At 40.7% G+C, this 15,439-nt stretch overlaps 1 protein-coding gene across 1 annotated transcript in view; it reads right to left on the bottom strand.

The window, feature by feature from the left end:
* Positions 1-15,439, bottom strand: part of kiaa1549la (KIAA1549-like a) — a 120,996-nt gene that overhangs the window by 28,477 nt on the left and 77,080 nt on the right. The window contains exons 14-15 of the mRNA XM_085414807.1: positions 9,814-10,007; positions 1,373-1,518 (exon numbers count right to left, since the gene is read on the bottom strand). Of these exons, the coding sequence (XP_085270933.1) occupies positions 1,373-1,518; positions 9,814-10,007 (340 nt within the window). The remainder of the gene's footprint in view (positions 1-1,372; positions 1,519-9,813; positions 10,008-15,439) is intronic.

Raw genomic sequence — 15,439 nt, 5'->3', positions numbered from 1 at the left:
CAGATTAACATGGGCTTTGTGTATAGTTTTGCTCACATATACCATGCTTACTCCCAACACAAGCACACCTATGCTAATTTTGTTTTGTGTTGTTTTACTTTTATATCAACTTTAAAGTTGCTTAATTTTTTTCTTGAATTCAATTCAGTTCAATTCAATTTTTCTTATGAAGCACCAAACCACAACAACAGTTGCCTCAAGCTGCTTAAAGTGAACTTAATAATGTGAAGTACGTGTTTGTCATCATCATGGACCAGTCTCCTCTTTTTATGACCTTTTTTAACAAATGCTTTTAAATTAATAATGCATTCTTCATAATTAGTCATCAACCGTCTGTCTAATTGATGTAGTAGTGTGAAAAATATCAGAATCGGCATAAAAAGGTAGAAAACAACATGGAAATAAAGATGTCCTTATAACCAAGAAGTGTCGATAAAACATCAATAAACTAAGCTACAGCATGTCATCGCAGATTTTAGACTACATCAGGTCCCTTCTTTAACAAAAAAAAAAAGAAATGTGACTCTTGATTACAAGTAACCTTCTCATTTTAATAGTAATTCAATTATAACTTGGCATTTAAGTAGTCATACCCTTTGTGTGTGTGTGTGTTTTTAATATTGCACTCTGTGTGAGTGCAATATCTAAAAGCTCATTTAAAATGATGGAGAGGACAGGCATCAAGGATTAACAAGTAACTTTCCTACAGCATAGAACATATGCAGTGGGTTGTATGGATTTGAATAACACCTAAGGTGACACTACGCTGTCAGAACTGTTTCCTCCCACTTCCTTGTCTTTCTCTGTGGTTCTGCTCCAAAGTAAGTTGATGCAACGCTTAAGGAATATGTACTCGCTTTTATCTCCATGCAGCATTTGGAATGAGGTAAGCCGATTGAAAACAGCCTAAATAGCAACACGTGAATGCTTCATGTGTCTTCTAACTGATCTAATATCCCAGTTTGCATATGAGCGGACGTGTGACAATATCTGATGAGTACATGTGTCGTCCCTGATAGTTACATGATGCTGTAGCAGGCTGACTCATTGTAAGCATGAGTGTGTTTGCGGTTCATTAGCTCACAATAATTATCCTTGGGTAAAAACATCATAGCATGAGTGTGTGTGTGTGGAGGGGCGGGGGGTGGTCAGTTTTTTGGTGATCTGCACTTGTTTATTAGCAATGAAAGACTTTCTGATGAGCACAAACATAAGGAGAGGCAGATTTTTTTCCATCTATCCATCCATCTGTCTTTGTATGTGTCCTTCTCCTAATACCTTCCCTTCTTCCTCCTTCACTGGAATCATCTCATTCTTTGTCTACCTTCTTAACCCCCTCCCTCCTCATCTCTCTTTCCTTCCTCCTCCTCACCGTTGGCGCCCCTCTTGTGTAGCTCCTCTTTGCCGTTCTTGCTGCTGCTGCCAGTCGCAGTCCTCCGGGCCGAGGAGCTCTTGCTGGTGTTCAGCTTCCCGGAGCCGTTACTCGACACCGAGCCATCCTCATCACTTGGCAACCTCCTGTAGTAGCCATGGCAACAGAAAGGAGGCGAAGGGAGAGAGGAAAAGGGAGGGGCGAAGAGGGTTGTGAGTGTGTACACAAACAGGGCATCATCTCACAGTTATTACTGCCAACACACTATTTAAAAAAATGTTAATGGCTCATTACAAAAAAGAAAAAAACCCAAAAGTGCTTTACAAGCCAAAAACATGTGGTGTGGTGTTTGTATGTGAGTGTGCGCATTTTATGACAATCGTGTAGGTAAACCAGCAGATTTGGAAGTTTATATGCAATTTAATTTGTCCTGGAAATGCCAAAAAAAAGAGAAAAAAGGTAAAAGCTTGGCTGTAAGGACTGTATAGTCTACGGGAACTGAAGGTGAACAAACTTTGTAAAATCTAAGCTACTTTTCAAGTGGCATTGTTTAACTATAAGTGACATCATTAGTCACAAAGACAGAGATGTCTAAAACATTAAAATCTGCAGCAGCAACTTGATCTGAAAGGTGAAGATTAGCATTGTCACACATCGTGCTACCTGCCAATTGTCAACACCACTGACTCAACTTTTGTCTCATCTTGAGCTAATCACTTGTCATCACCAAATTATATAATTGTCAGTCATAAAAGTTTGAGTCCCCAACTTTTTCTTTGTGCTTCATATTGTCCCTCCTGACAGGGTCAAAGGGGACTGGAGCTACAGGATACTCCCTGGGCAGAACACCAGACTGTCACAGACAACCATTCACATCTACAGATAACTAAGAACTAATGAACCTAACATGCATGTCTTTGGAATGTGACACCAGGAGAAGACATGAATTCCACACAGAAAGGCTCCGGCCTGCTGGCGGATTCGAACCCACTGTGCTGCCCAGATAAGCCATTAAGTGAAAGGATGACTGATGGCATATGACATCACATCAGCAAATAAGATAACATTATAGATATACAAGCCTGATCATTTAGAGTCAAATTAATGTCATAGCATTTTTTTTAAATGATAAATGATTTATTTCTTATCTTATCTTGTGCACCTAAACTAATAACACTCCTGACTCCTGGCATTTTCATGCCAGCTTCCACACCTGATAATCAGCAGTTACAGTAGCTTGACCTATGTGATGTTAGCAGCTAACTAGACAAATTACATCACCTTTTACTGTTGTACTGTGTCATACGGTGTTTGTGCTTTTAGAGATGGTGATTAGACTTGTGCTGAATGCACCTTGTAAAAAAAAAAAAACGTGAAATGAAGAAATGCAGGGCAAATGTGAAGGACAAGCAGAACAATGGCATGCTGATTTTTTGGGATAGCCTGGCTTCCGGCCAGGGACCTTGATGGAAAACAGCCCAGCATGCATATATTTCCCACTCAAAGAGTCATTTCCCTTTACTTCAGAGGAAATTATATTGATGACATTTATTTCCTGTTATAGCAGCAACCTCCAGGCTTTATCATAACCTTAAACCAAATAGTGATCTACATTATAGTGACTTGCTTTTGTCCCCAAAAGGTAACATCAAGTCAGTGTATTAAACACTTTTATGTCCTTTATGTCCAGTGTGTGTGTGTGAAAAAAACTCATGCATAAACATGTACGAATTCAAAAATAGCACTTAGTCAGTTCAATCTATATACCGAGCACACACATACGCACACACACGTGCAGGGTACACAAACACACATGCGCACAGCCTTGAGGCATGTAAGACACAGCAGCTACACAACGTGACAGGCCGGTCTACAGGTGGTGTGAGATGCACAAATCAGCCGGAGCCGACATTACAGAACCACAGGCGAGGCTAACACTGTGAACACACACACACACACACACACACACACACACACACACACACACACACACACACACACACACACACAATGCAGCCAGTGCTGTGTCCGGTGACTGGCCAAGTCAAAGTAAAAGTCATGTGGAATCAGGCAAAGAGCCGCTGGGATGGAAGGAGAAATACAGTGTGTGTTCCACATAAATCTGTGAAGGCCAGAGGGAGGAGCAGCTGAATCAATAATCACACTACTGGAGACTAGCGTTCATCTCCGTGCCGCTCTTTGTGCCTCACAAACTGCAGCTCTCTGGAGGCTGAAGTGAGCAGAATAAATGCTGCCCCTGTGAACCCATCCTACAGTGTTGCCCCATGGTTAGCATGCAGACTGCGTCTTCCTCCTTCCTCACACCAGAGCATGTTCAGCGGGTAAAATAATCACCGCCGTTGTTTCTCACATTGTTTCAATTTTTTATGGTTTAAACAAAGAACCATTTTGAAATGAAGCAGAAAATGATCACATCACTCTGCTCGTGTCAAGACAATGACGCAATCACACACAAAAAGCTGACTGCAATTTAGTCACTGTTGAAGACAAACGGTTATATTACAAAGCTGCAGGAGTAAAATATATATTCTTAAAACACAAACATGTGGCACCTGTTCCACTGCTCATTAGCACAAATAACTATAATATACAGCAAACAATAATATTAAAGGAACTGTTGAATTCAAATACAAGACAAATACTATTATTTACTCTCAGACATCATACAGAGCCAAGAAAAAAAAAACCCTCTGACATGGCCTGTTTAGTATTTAACAAAAATTCTTAATTATTTTAAAAGATAGGCATCCATAGATGGTAGTCTATCTGTCAATCTGCTGTTTTGTGATGGGTGGGAACAACATCATCTACCCAAATCTACCCACTTGTGATACCACAACCAGTTAGGGCCGAGGGCAGCGTCAATGAATTTGAAATGCACGCACAAAATAAAAAGCCCAAACTGGAACGCAGTGCAAAGTGATTTCAATAACATGTATACTGCTTAGCAATGCAAAGTCATTTGAAAATGACAATCGTGCAACTTTTCATCTAATGCAAGTCGGAAACTTTTCCTTTATGATAAAGCACAGCACCTGGTTCTGCCTGCACACAGACCACAAAGCACAACAATAAATGCATTCTTGGTTGTTGTTTGGGTTTGAAATCCATTGCACCCCACATTGCATCGGTTCGACAGTGAGATATGTATGTACCCAGGTGGTAGAATAATGTGAATAGTGTTACCTTCTTTGAGAATGTGTGTGCCGGTTGGTAAAGCTGATTATCAAACTATGCCAGCGCTTCCAGTCCTTTACACTGTCATCACCGTCACACAGAACGGCTGCCTCTTGCTTGGCTACAGCCAGGGTTATAAATATACATGTGTTTATCATCCTCGAGAGGCAAAGCACAACTAATCCCACCTCCATTCATTTTCATCTAGTGGTGTATAAATGTGAGGCTCTGTCTTATGTGCATTTCTGCATTTGCATTAATGTGAGAGGAGGCATGATGCATCTCATTTATGACTCCCGAACTTCCTCAAGGGAAAGCTGTCGCAATTGACTGTGGGCGCGGGTGTGGGTGTCGCTCATAGTAGAGAAATGTTTGGGGATGGAAACGTTTACAAAAAGAACAGTTTTCATATTTTGTTCTAAATCTTTTCAGTGTTTATGCATAGAACAGATTATGTCATAAGTCTAGTGAAATCTACCGGGAATAAGACCTTTTGGTACATTTTGGGAAATGTGTTTAAATGGCAGGATTCCGGCAGATGTTTGCAAATCACATTCATCGCTCATGAGTGAAAAGCAGGGACAATAACAAGGAAGATTAGAAACAAAAAAAGAGAAAATATATGGGGAAGAGACTTCATTTATTACCAAATAAAGACAAGCTGCATAAAACATGAAGATTAGCAGCAGATAGATGCAACTTTCATTTTCTAACATTATTCATTCTGATTTGAAATCACAGAAATACAATCAAACACTCAAATGTCTAATCCTCAGTAGTAGCCCAGTGGCTGTGGGGACAAATGACCATCTGTTTAGCCGTGTGTTTGGGTCATTACATGGATTTCATTAGTTTTTCACTGAGAGCAGATTGTGTCTGATCAGTTTGTCTCTTCCCATGAGCTCACATTTCCAAAATCACCATAAATCTAATACACAGTATTTCGCTCAACTTTTAAAAAAAATGTAGAAATAACATTTTACTAGAGCCAAGCTTCAGAGCTCTAATCCAAAATAGTGCCCAACTTTTCAAAACGGGCTCGTTCCGGCTTGCTTGTGATGGTTTTGGTGACGTCTTTGAGTTTTGGTTCTTGTTTTCATTGTTATTCTAGTGGTGTTGACTTTTTGTCTGCCCAGCGCTTCCCGTGTTCCTTCTGTCTCGTCTGTCTGCTTTCTGTGTGGCATGTTTACTGTGAGTCTTGTCGCCTTCATGTTAAACATGGTTTTTGTTTGTTTCCTGTTTGACTTTGATAGGTTTCTTCTGGCTGCTTTGTTTTATCTTGTGTCCTGATGTGATTTTTCTATCCGATTATTGCTGTAGCTTGCATATTCTCCAGTTTTTAATTATATTCTTTGTGTTTGTATGGTCACGTTTGTCCTCTGCTGTCATATGTTAGTCAAACAGGCATGCACTCAAAACATTTTTTAGGGTGTGGAGACCAGTCAGTGAGCTAATGGCAAATTTCTGATCTCTAATTAATAGTGTGTATTTCCAGACTGGTTGGGGAGGTATAGATATGTTGATGCAGCAAAAGCATGCTTGCAAATGCTAGCAGGTTGCTGTTGTTCCCCATAGTTTATATGGAAAACGGTGAATGTCAGAAAAAATACTCAACAAGTAGTTGTGAAAAGTGCGATCAAAACTGGCAATTTCTACCGCTTACCTTCAAAGACAAAGTTTCACCTTTTGAAATGTATTGTTTGAAGTGGTAAGATAGAACTTTTACTGTGAAGGCGCATGCTATCCGTTTCCATTTTGTGTGAACTTTTTTCATGTTTTATCTACAGCTTGAAGAGTAAAAAGGCTAAAAAGTCTGCAGCTTTCATGCAAACTACAGGCGACTGTAGCAATTTGCAAGGGATCTCACGGGGAGCTTTTTGGTGCAGAACCCAACTTGCAAATCATTTCGCTGGGCAGTGAGCTGACCTGTGAGAAGGTGTGAGGAGGTCACTAACTGGTCTCTAGGCCTGTGTGACTGAGGCCTTATGCTTTTGCAATGTTTCTTCCATGTTCTTTTACAGACGTGGATCATAGTGACAGGCTTCAGCTGCAGTTTCTGAGACAAACTTTTTAATCAACAGTGAACTTCCTCCTGATTTCACTGGGTACAGATGCATTTTTTTTTTTTACTTTATTGCTCCCCAACTTTTGAAATCAGTCTATGATTCATGCCACATGCCGAAACATGATCCAAATCTTTCAAACCTGACACTACGCTTTAAGCAATACACCCCCCAGTGTGTAGAAGACTGGAGGAAATGCGCTTAAGCTTGCACGGATTCTATTTTTTTAATATTAGTAGTATTTTTGGAGACATTTAGTTGCAGATAATTATCTGTGAACGACCTAATGAACCCACATTAGTGCAGCAGGAAGCCATCGGACTCATGTCATCAGCGTATTTAAAAATATGAGAAGAGGCGTGACATTCATTAGTGTAGAGTTTGTATAAAATCCAGTACTGGCCATTTTTGCTAATGAGAGGACACGGTCTCTCTGCTCACTAAAACGACAATGAAATTATTCATCCAAAAAATGTTATTTAAATGTTACTTAAACAGATGACTTTGGGTTTGTACTCTCTCCAGTGTAGACACCAATCCCAACACAAAAAGAGCCTCAGTAACTATAAAAAAATTAAAATTGTTCGCCTCTGCTGCGAAGCCATCTCTGATATCTATAAAGAAATGTATATGATATTCGTATGTTTCAGTGAGACTAGCTGTGCGTAAGACACCTCCACCCCCACCACCTGTACGGTTGGCGATCCGATCCCAGGCTGGAAACAGTCCCAAAGTATCCTTGGGAATACACTGAACCCCAGATTGCTCCTAGTGTGTGCATCATGTGAATGTTAGATAGAAAAACTGTAGAAAAAAGTGCGTTTATGAATGTCTGTGTCGATAGATAGTTTTGTTTTTTTTTACTAATGAAATATCTGAAGGAATTATGAATTCATACCACCACTCAGTACTTGTAGGAAACTTAATTATCTTTGCGCCTCAAACAAACACAGTGGTGAAATCTCAGGCAGCAGATTCCCCTTTGATGCCATGAGCTTGACAGCAAACTGATAACCAGACAAATCAAAGACAAATGAAAACTTTCTAGTTTTCAGACTCAGTAACATGTAGAAACTCCTAAAAATCATCATAAAACACTGATTTGTGTAACAAGTTATAACTATGCACAACATTTTAAATTTGAAGATAATCAAAAATCTCTTTGAAACACATTTGAGCTTTGAAAAAAAATACTAAGATGAAGCCTGTTTGTTTTTTTGACTCAGCAGGGATGATTTTAAATACGAGAAGCTGAGAATATTTTATATTGAAAGCCATATGGAATCCTAGAGTGCCTTATTGGGTTATATTGCATTATATGTTCACATTTCCCCATAAACTGACATAGAAAAGGTACAAAATGGTGCGTAACATTTGACAAGAATGCAGGAAATGAAACGTCTGATGCTTGAAATAATCAGGGGGAGGGGTGTCTGGCCCTCCACCTTTCCTAAACACATGTTATGTATATTCTTACATATAAAGTATAATGAGAGAGATATTGATTTTGTGGATTATCTGTATTTTTTATTTTAAACTCGTTTATTAATTTCTGACTTTGAGACACACCGGTGTGTCTACTGGCCAATTAGTTTTTTCACAGGTCCAGCAGCCCCATAATGAGTCATTTAAACAGGTAATGCTCGTCGTTGCCAGTGATACCCCGTCCCACGCTGTTTACAGTAGATCTTGCTCATCAGTAGATGAAAGGCACAGTCGTTTAAATGTATTTCCTGTTAATTTACACAAATCTTTTGTGTCACATCATGTGTCAGATAGGTGTTAAGCTGTTAACAGTTGAAAATTACTGGAGCAATTATTTATTCACACTTAAATGGGATCATCTGTATTTGTATAGCAACACACCTAACACCACTATTAGACTCAGCGCTCTCAACTTCAGCCTAGTACATCACTCCATCCGTTGTTTTGGCTGCAAACAGAAGCAGCTTCCCTTCTTTTATCTACAAACAGCCTTTCGTTAACATTGGACTTATCTTAAAATCATGTCAATCTGTCAGACTGTGCACTGCTTACTCTGGGCTTCTCTCTGGCTTAACTGTGATGCACAAACAAGCACTGATGTCTGGACTTGCTGAAAAGCTCTGGTTTTGTCACCGCCTTGTTCACTGACTGAAACAGATGCTCGAGAACTTTGTTCTTCCCCTTCACAAGACTTCCAGCTGGGAACAGCATGTCGGATCAGCTCGCTATCTCAGCACTGTACCTGTGTTCAATCACAGCGTATAGTGATGTATGAACAAGGGAGAGCTTTCCTTTACATCCACATCTATAATGAATTATGCACAATGATGGCAGCAGTGTGACATAAGACACCTCCTCTACTGGGTTTTGGTCCGTGAAAGGGTCAGACTACACTTTTGTGTTAACGACATGCTTTGCTTAAACACCCAAAAGCAAACCGTCAAGCTCAAATTTCTCTGAGCCAACTGCTGCTATTGTTGGACATAAAACAATGTTTTAAAACAGACACTACAGCTGAGGGTGTGTTACCCTCTCTGCATCACAGCTGATCGAGCCTAATTCATACCTAGTAGATGCATATCAGCTGAATGGGTAACACAATATTATGTGACAAAAATTGTATTCTTAAAACTTCTTTATGTAAATTTGAGTCAACAGGACTTTTGAAGTTTCATGTGTGTTTATGTTTTCCAGATTCTTCTGTGGGGACGAGTCGCCCTGGCAACCAGCCAGCAGACATTTAAACCCAAACCATGATCAATACCTAACCCTAATCAAATCAATTTTATTGTCTAAACCTCACCAAATATGTTTTTTAAATTAATAATATATCAAAAATAACACAAATGAAGTCTGTGAGGTCTATTTGGGTGAACATTTTTCATTTAATACTTGAGATTTTGCCATTAGAACTTGAGTTCAGTCCACATAAAAAAAATAATGATGTATAATTAATGTTTTATCCAAATTGTAGCATATGTCTGTGCATGTCTCTGTTTCGGTTTGGTAGGTAACACCTGACTAAATGATCACACCAAAATAAAGATTTTTGTGCTACTTGTCTTCATGATTTAAAAAAAAACAAACTAAAAAAACAGATGCAATGATAAAGCACAATAATGCTAACATCCAAATCATTTATATAAGGTCAGTTTTCCCAGTACATTAAAGCAGATGAGTCAGTAACTTTCTTACCCTCCTTTGTGTATGTCAGCAGACGGAGGCCTCTTATTGGCAGTCCCATCCTGGTGCACCTTCTTATCCAGTGACAGCGACAATGGAGCGTCTCGCACAGGCAGCCCCAAAACCAGCGTCTCCTTGGTAACAGAGACTGCCTCATCGCCAGTTCGACCCATGTGCTTCTTGGCATAGTCGAAGCCCTGGACAGGCTGTTGGGGGGGAAAGGACAACACATAATGTTTGAATTTGCACAGTCAAAGCTAATCCAGCTTTTAGCACAATCCAGTCAGGAGTTTTTGGATTGATGGACCAAAAGCAACTTGAGACATGAAAACAAACATCGACTGTAGAGCACATGCAAAGACATCAAAAAAGACAATGCAACCGTTTCTGATATGCTGTACATGGCAGACGCTGATGAGAGGGAAATATTGGAAGTCAGTTTACTTTAAAACTCACAAAAAATTAACAATATATAACAATATATCAGCCACAGAATGTGCAGATCTAGCATGAATGAAAAGAGCAGTTGACACCAAAAGAATAACTGAAGAATCAAAAGTGCGAGGCAGGATTTCTTGCAGAATTTAACATCAGAGTTTTCCCATTTACATTATTGGTAAGCTAGTTTTCAGTTTAATTATATATGTTATACTGATGCATTTCAACAAGCAAACAAATAGAGCCAATAGCCAGCTGAAGCATGCATACAACTAATGTTCATGACAGTTTCAGCTGTGTGGTGGCAGATGTCTTTTCTGCCTGTTGCCATAGCAAAAACATAAATACATCTGCACTTTTTATTGTCTTTGCCTACTGTTTTGTGACATCAGTTGCCCATTGTTGCATTGTTCAGTGCACAACACCTTTTATCCTGATATAAGCACTCTGGATTGAGCGGTAATTGAAGCCATAATGTTGGGTAACACACTTACAGCAGAAGCAAAAGCTTAAAGTTTAATTTGGTGAGAAGTCACCACACTTTAGAAAAGCTCGCTGGATTTGACAGGCAATACCATACGTGCAGTTTTTATGGCATGCCACAGAAATTAAAGTTAAGGCTCCTTCTTTTACTGATAAGAGCTACTTAAGTGACACATATAGAATTTTACTTTGTAAACGTTTGCCAACTATTTGCAAATTCTAACACTTGGATAGACTTGCTGCGCATGTTCTATGTAGGGCTCTGGCTATGACAGCAAAAAATTTTAATTTTTCCTTGTTGTCGTTTGCCTTCAGTTTCTGAGCCTTGCACAGGATCCAAAAACTCCCTGTGCATGGGGTTCTAATTTTAAATTTTGAATTCCCACTCAATACTGCTGCTCCGAGAATGTAACCTTAAGCTTTGATCCATGAGTTTGGGGGGGTTTTTGGGTTGTTTTTTTTTTTATAGACTGCTCATCATGTAATAAGCCCAATAGCAGTACCAGCTGGAGTTGATCTCTGTGGCACATACACACCTATCACATGCCTGGTGTAGCCATTTCCTGTGATTAAAGCAGAAGCATAATGCTGCAGCTTCAACTCTATTATTGATACAGTCTATTCACTGGGTTTGTGTGTTTCTATACTTTTTTTTATCCGTTTAAAACCTTCTGTTTCACAAGCTGGGCTACTGCAGCTTAAATGTTAAAGTGTGTTTATTATGTTTTTCCTTTTCAGATTTAACCTCTGTGTGAATAGATATGTCAGTAAACACCATGAACGCCAGCGATGGGACTGCCTTTGTTTGACTGGACTGATAGATGAAAGACTTCAACTCACTTTTCAATTCATAAAACATTTTGAGTCCGTTGTCACCCTGAGCTTTTCACGCTAGCTGCAGCACTGAACAACCTGATGTGGGTGAACAGCGCTCAGAGTTCTACCAGCTGACACGACATGGTCTCCTGAATACTAAAGAAACATTTCCAGATAGGTGTTGCTTCTATTTCAGATAAAAGTAATTGAATGGACATCCCTCCCTGAACCTTTTTTTTTATCAGTCTCCAAACACCAGAGCTGGCATAATGAAAAGTTGAAAAATAAATAAATAAAAAAAGATTAACAGCACCTTTGAAGTCAGGGGTTTTGGCATAAAGAGACAGAACATAAAAAGAGGCGGCAGCAAAAGCAGTCTGAAAAGCCTCCGAGGCCTGGACACAATCTTTGTATTCAAATTAAGAAAAAGCGTTTAGCGCGCAGGAGTGAAAAAAATTAAAGCGGGGGGGGGGAAGAAAATTTCAATTTAGGTTACACAACCACGTAAATGAAACCCAGATTGAAAAAAATAATAAAAATTGCCGCCTCTTTTCTATTTCGAGCAGCTCTAAAATGGGACGTCTAATGCATTTGATGATGAATGCTAAATTCTGAGTGCGTGTGAGGTTAGGCAATGCGTGCATCCAGCTGACGGCGTTGTTAATAATTCATCAGTCATACACACCGCTGTACCATCAGCAAGCTCCAACACACGTGGCTGCAGACGTGGATGAGTGCCGGGGATAGGAGCTCAGATAGAGACGGAAAGAGAGTGCTACACCGTAGGCCCTCTCACCATGCCATAAATATATATGGATTGAGTCCATCTTTACACGCATATTCTACCAACTGAATTGATGTATGTTGACAGTTGCTGACTCTTTCATGTGAAAGACCTATGGAGAGTGCAAACACTCATTTGCCTATAACCTATGAGGAGAAAAGAAAGGGCAACGTGCAAGGTAGGAGCACAAGATGTGCTGTTGCAAATATGTCCTTCCACCAGTATGCATGTGGATTATCACAGCACAGGCATAAGGTTTCATGCCACGGGTGCTGAAATGGCACTGAACTGCAGGTGATGGGTAAAGTCATGCATGGAGACAGTATGAATTCTCAGAAATGACAAAGCCGAGGGGATGTAACCTTGAAAAGCAGGCTGACATTTCACCGCTCACATTTGATTCATGATCGTTCTTTCTCTCTGTTCTTTTCACTTCCACACATCTGTCTATTCAAATTGTCTCTGCCCTTTCTTCCTTTCAGGACTTTCTCTTTTCCCATTCTCCCTGCCTTGTCATCTCGCTCCCTCATTTCCTACGTCCACTGACAGTGTGTTGACTTAACAAATGGCCGTCTTTCATCTTACGCGAGGGGCCCAGTTTAATGAAGACTTGAAGCCCGTGCTATGGGGTGATCCTCTGATCTCTCTGTCGGAGATGGATGGTGTTTTTCTCCACATCCATTTAGAACAGCACCAGAAGAAAGAAGGCGAGGAGAGAGAGGAGGACAGCAGCAAGAAGTCCGGGATTTCTTCCACTTGAGGATGTCATATGAAGTCACTCTGAGCACGACTCTGTGGCACCACCAGATTATCCTCCCTTTTTTCCCTTCAGTATCACACAGATGCTTCTCCTCTTGTCTAATTTTAACTCAGAGCAATACCCAACAGCAGCTTGATGAGGTGCAGCAGATGGATAAGATATGCTCTTTTCCCCCTGTGGCCATATTGATTTAAATCCAGCTCCAGCAGGGCTGATGGCGGAAGCACAGCCAAGAGATGCGCTTAAAAAAAATTTAAAAAAAGAGACTAGATGCATAATAAAAAAAATAAAGTAAGGCTTGATTGCACATCAACAAGGTGCTGCAGCGGTTAGATAAACTCCTTCAGGGGGCCAGTCGAGGCATGATGCAGCAAAATGCAAACTACCTTCAGTCCTTTAAATGGCAGCCACTGCACTGTGCACTCACTGAACACCTTACAAATGAAAAATGGATTTCTTCTACTTTCGCTGATTCCACCTCTATTGTACTCCACATGGAGGCCAGCTATCTGAGGCTTTCATGCGTATACAAGGCGGCACAGAGGGAGGAAAAGCCATTTTGAAGAATGTTCCGGCTGCACAGCAGAGTGATAAAGTGAGGAGGAAGCAGCAGAATCCCTCTTTAATGCTTAAACACACATGCAGACCTAATATAAGTCACACTATTGATCAGCAGCTTTAGCTTGTCCTGCACAGTGTGGGAATAGTTCACGCACACATGCGCACGCGGGCACAGTTGCACACAGGAGGTCAACTTGATGGAGTCTGCTTGGTATTCAGATGACTTAACAGAACACACACGCAAGCCAGCTTAAGACACGGACTCCGTTTACGCCTGAAATTTGTATGGGATTTATATCTGCATGTCCCGTGGAGGAAAATTCAAGATGTATACACAAGCACTAAAATTAGAATGTGTTGTAGAAAAAAATGAAATGACAACATGGGATCTTTGCCGGGTGTAAATGCGATCTGCAAGGTGTGACCACAAATCCAGCCAGTAACTTCTAATCAGCTCTTCTGCTTCTTTCTTCTTGAAAATTAGACATTTTCAAGCTAAATTAATCAAATTAAGCAGTCGTCTTCTAGCATTTCAGTCTTTTTACTTTATAAGTGCCTTTTGTGTTTTTCTTTTTCCCCACTGTAGCTCAGCAAGACAACACTTCCTATGAGGAAACACACTGAGGGAATTTGGTGCTACAATAACTCACTCTGCAGGACTGGCTAGGCTGTTAATCTCAGTAATGCGTACCGTGCTTTATGCTCCTTTTGGACTCTAATGGGGACTATAATTTTCAAAATGAACATCTTATTGTATTCAGTAAGACTTGAAACTAGCAACTGAGATCAAATCAAATCAAATCAAATCACTTTTATTGTCACATCACATGTGCAGGTACATTGGTACAGCACATGTGAGTGAAATTCTTGTGTGCGAGCTTCACAAGCAACAGAGTTGTGCAAAATACAATAATGTAAACAAGCAAAATACAAGAATGGCTACATCTGAAACTAATAAATATATGTACAATATATAATAGTATATGCATTTCTGGATGTGTATACTAAATATTTTTCTACGTGTGTGTGTGTGTGTGTGTGTGTGTGTGTGTGTGTGTGTGTGTGTGTGTGTGTGTGTGTGTGTGTGTGGCATAACTGTACAGTATGGAGTGCATAATGTTAAAGTTCCAGTAGTGAAGCTGAGGTGTCTATGACGTGTTCAGCAGTCTGATGGCCTGGTGGAAGAAGCTGTCTCTCAGTCTGCTGGTACGGGACCGGATGCTGCAGAACCTCCTTCCTGATGGAAGTAGTCTGAACAGTTTATGGCTGGGGTGACTGGAGTCCTTGATGATCCTCCCCGCTTTCCTCAGGCACCGCTTCCTGTAGATGTCTTGGAGGGAGGGAAGCTCACCTCCAATTATCCGTTCAGAGCACCGCACTACTCGCTGGAGAGCTTTGCAGTTGTAGGCGGTGCTGTTGCCATACCAGGTGGTGATGCATCCAGTGAGGATGCTCTCAATGGCACAGTGATAGAAGGTCCTGAGGATGCGGGGGCTCATGCCGAATCTTTTCAGTCTCCTGAGAAAGAAGAGGCGCTGCTGCGCCTTCTTCACTGTTTTGTTTGTGTGTACTGACCACGTAAGATCCTCAGCCAGGTGTACGCCAAGGAACCGGAAGCTGCTCACTCTCTCCACAGCAGCGCCGTTGATGGTGATGGGGGTGTGTACTTCTCTGCACCTCCGGAAGTCCACTATCAACTCCTTTGTCTTTGCGACGTTGAGGGTGAGATGGTTGTCTTGACACCAGTGGGTCAGGGCGCTGACCTCCTCCCTGTAAGCCGTCTCATCACCATTGGT

The sequence above is a fragment of the Rhamphochromis longiceps genome, linkage group LG7 (assembly GCF_057381845.1).
Source record: "Rhamphochromis longiceps isolate RC_006_pf linkage group LG7, R_longiceps_female_GT1.1, whole genome shotgun sequence".
NCBI lineage: Eukaryota > Metazoa > Chordata > Actinopteri > Cichliformes > Cichlidae > Rhamphochromis > Rhamphochromis longiceps.
The sequence above is the reverse complement of the archived record's forward strand: the minus strand, read 5'-3'. Positions and strand labels throughout refer to the sequence as shown.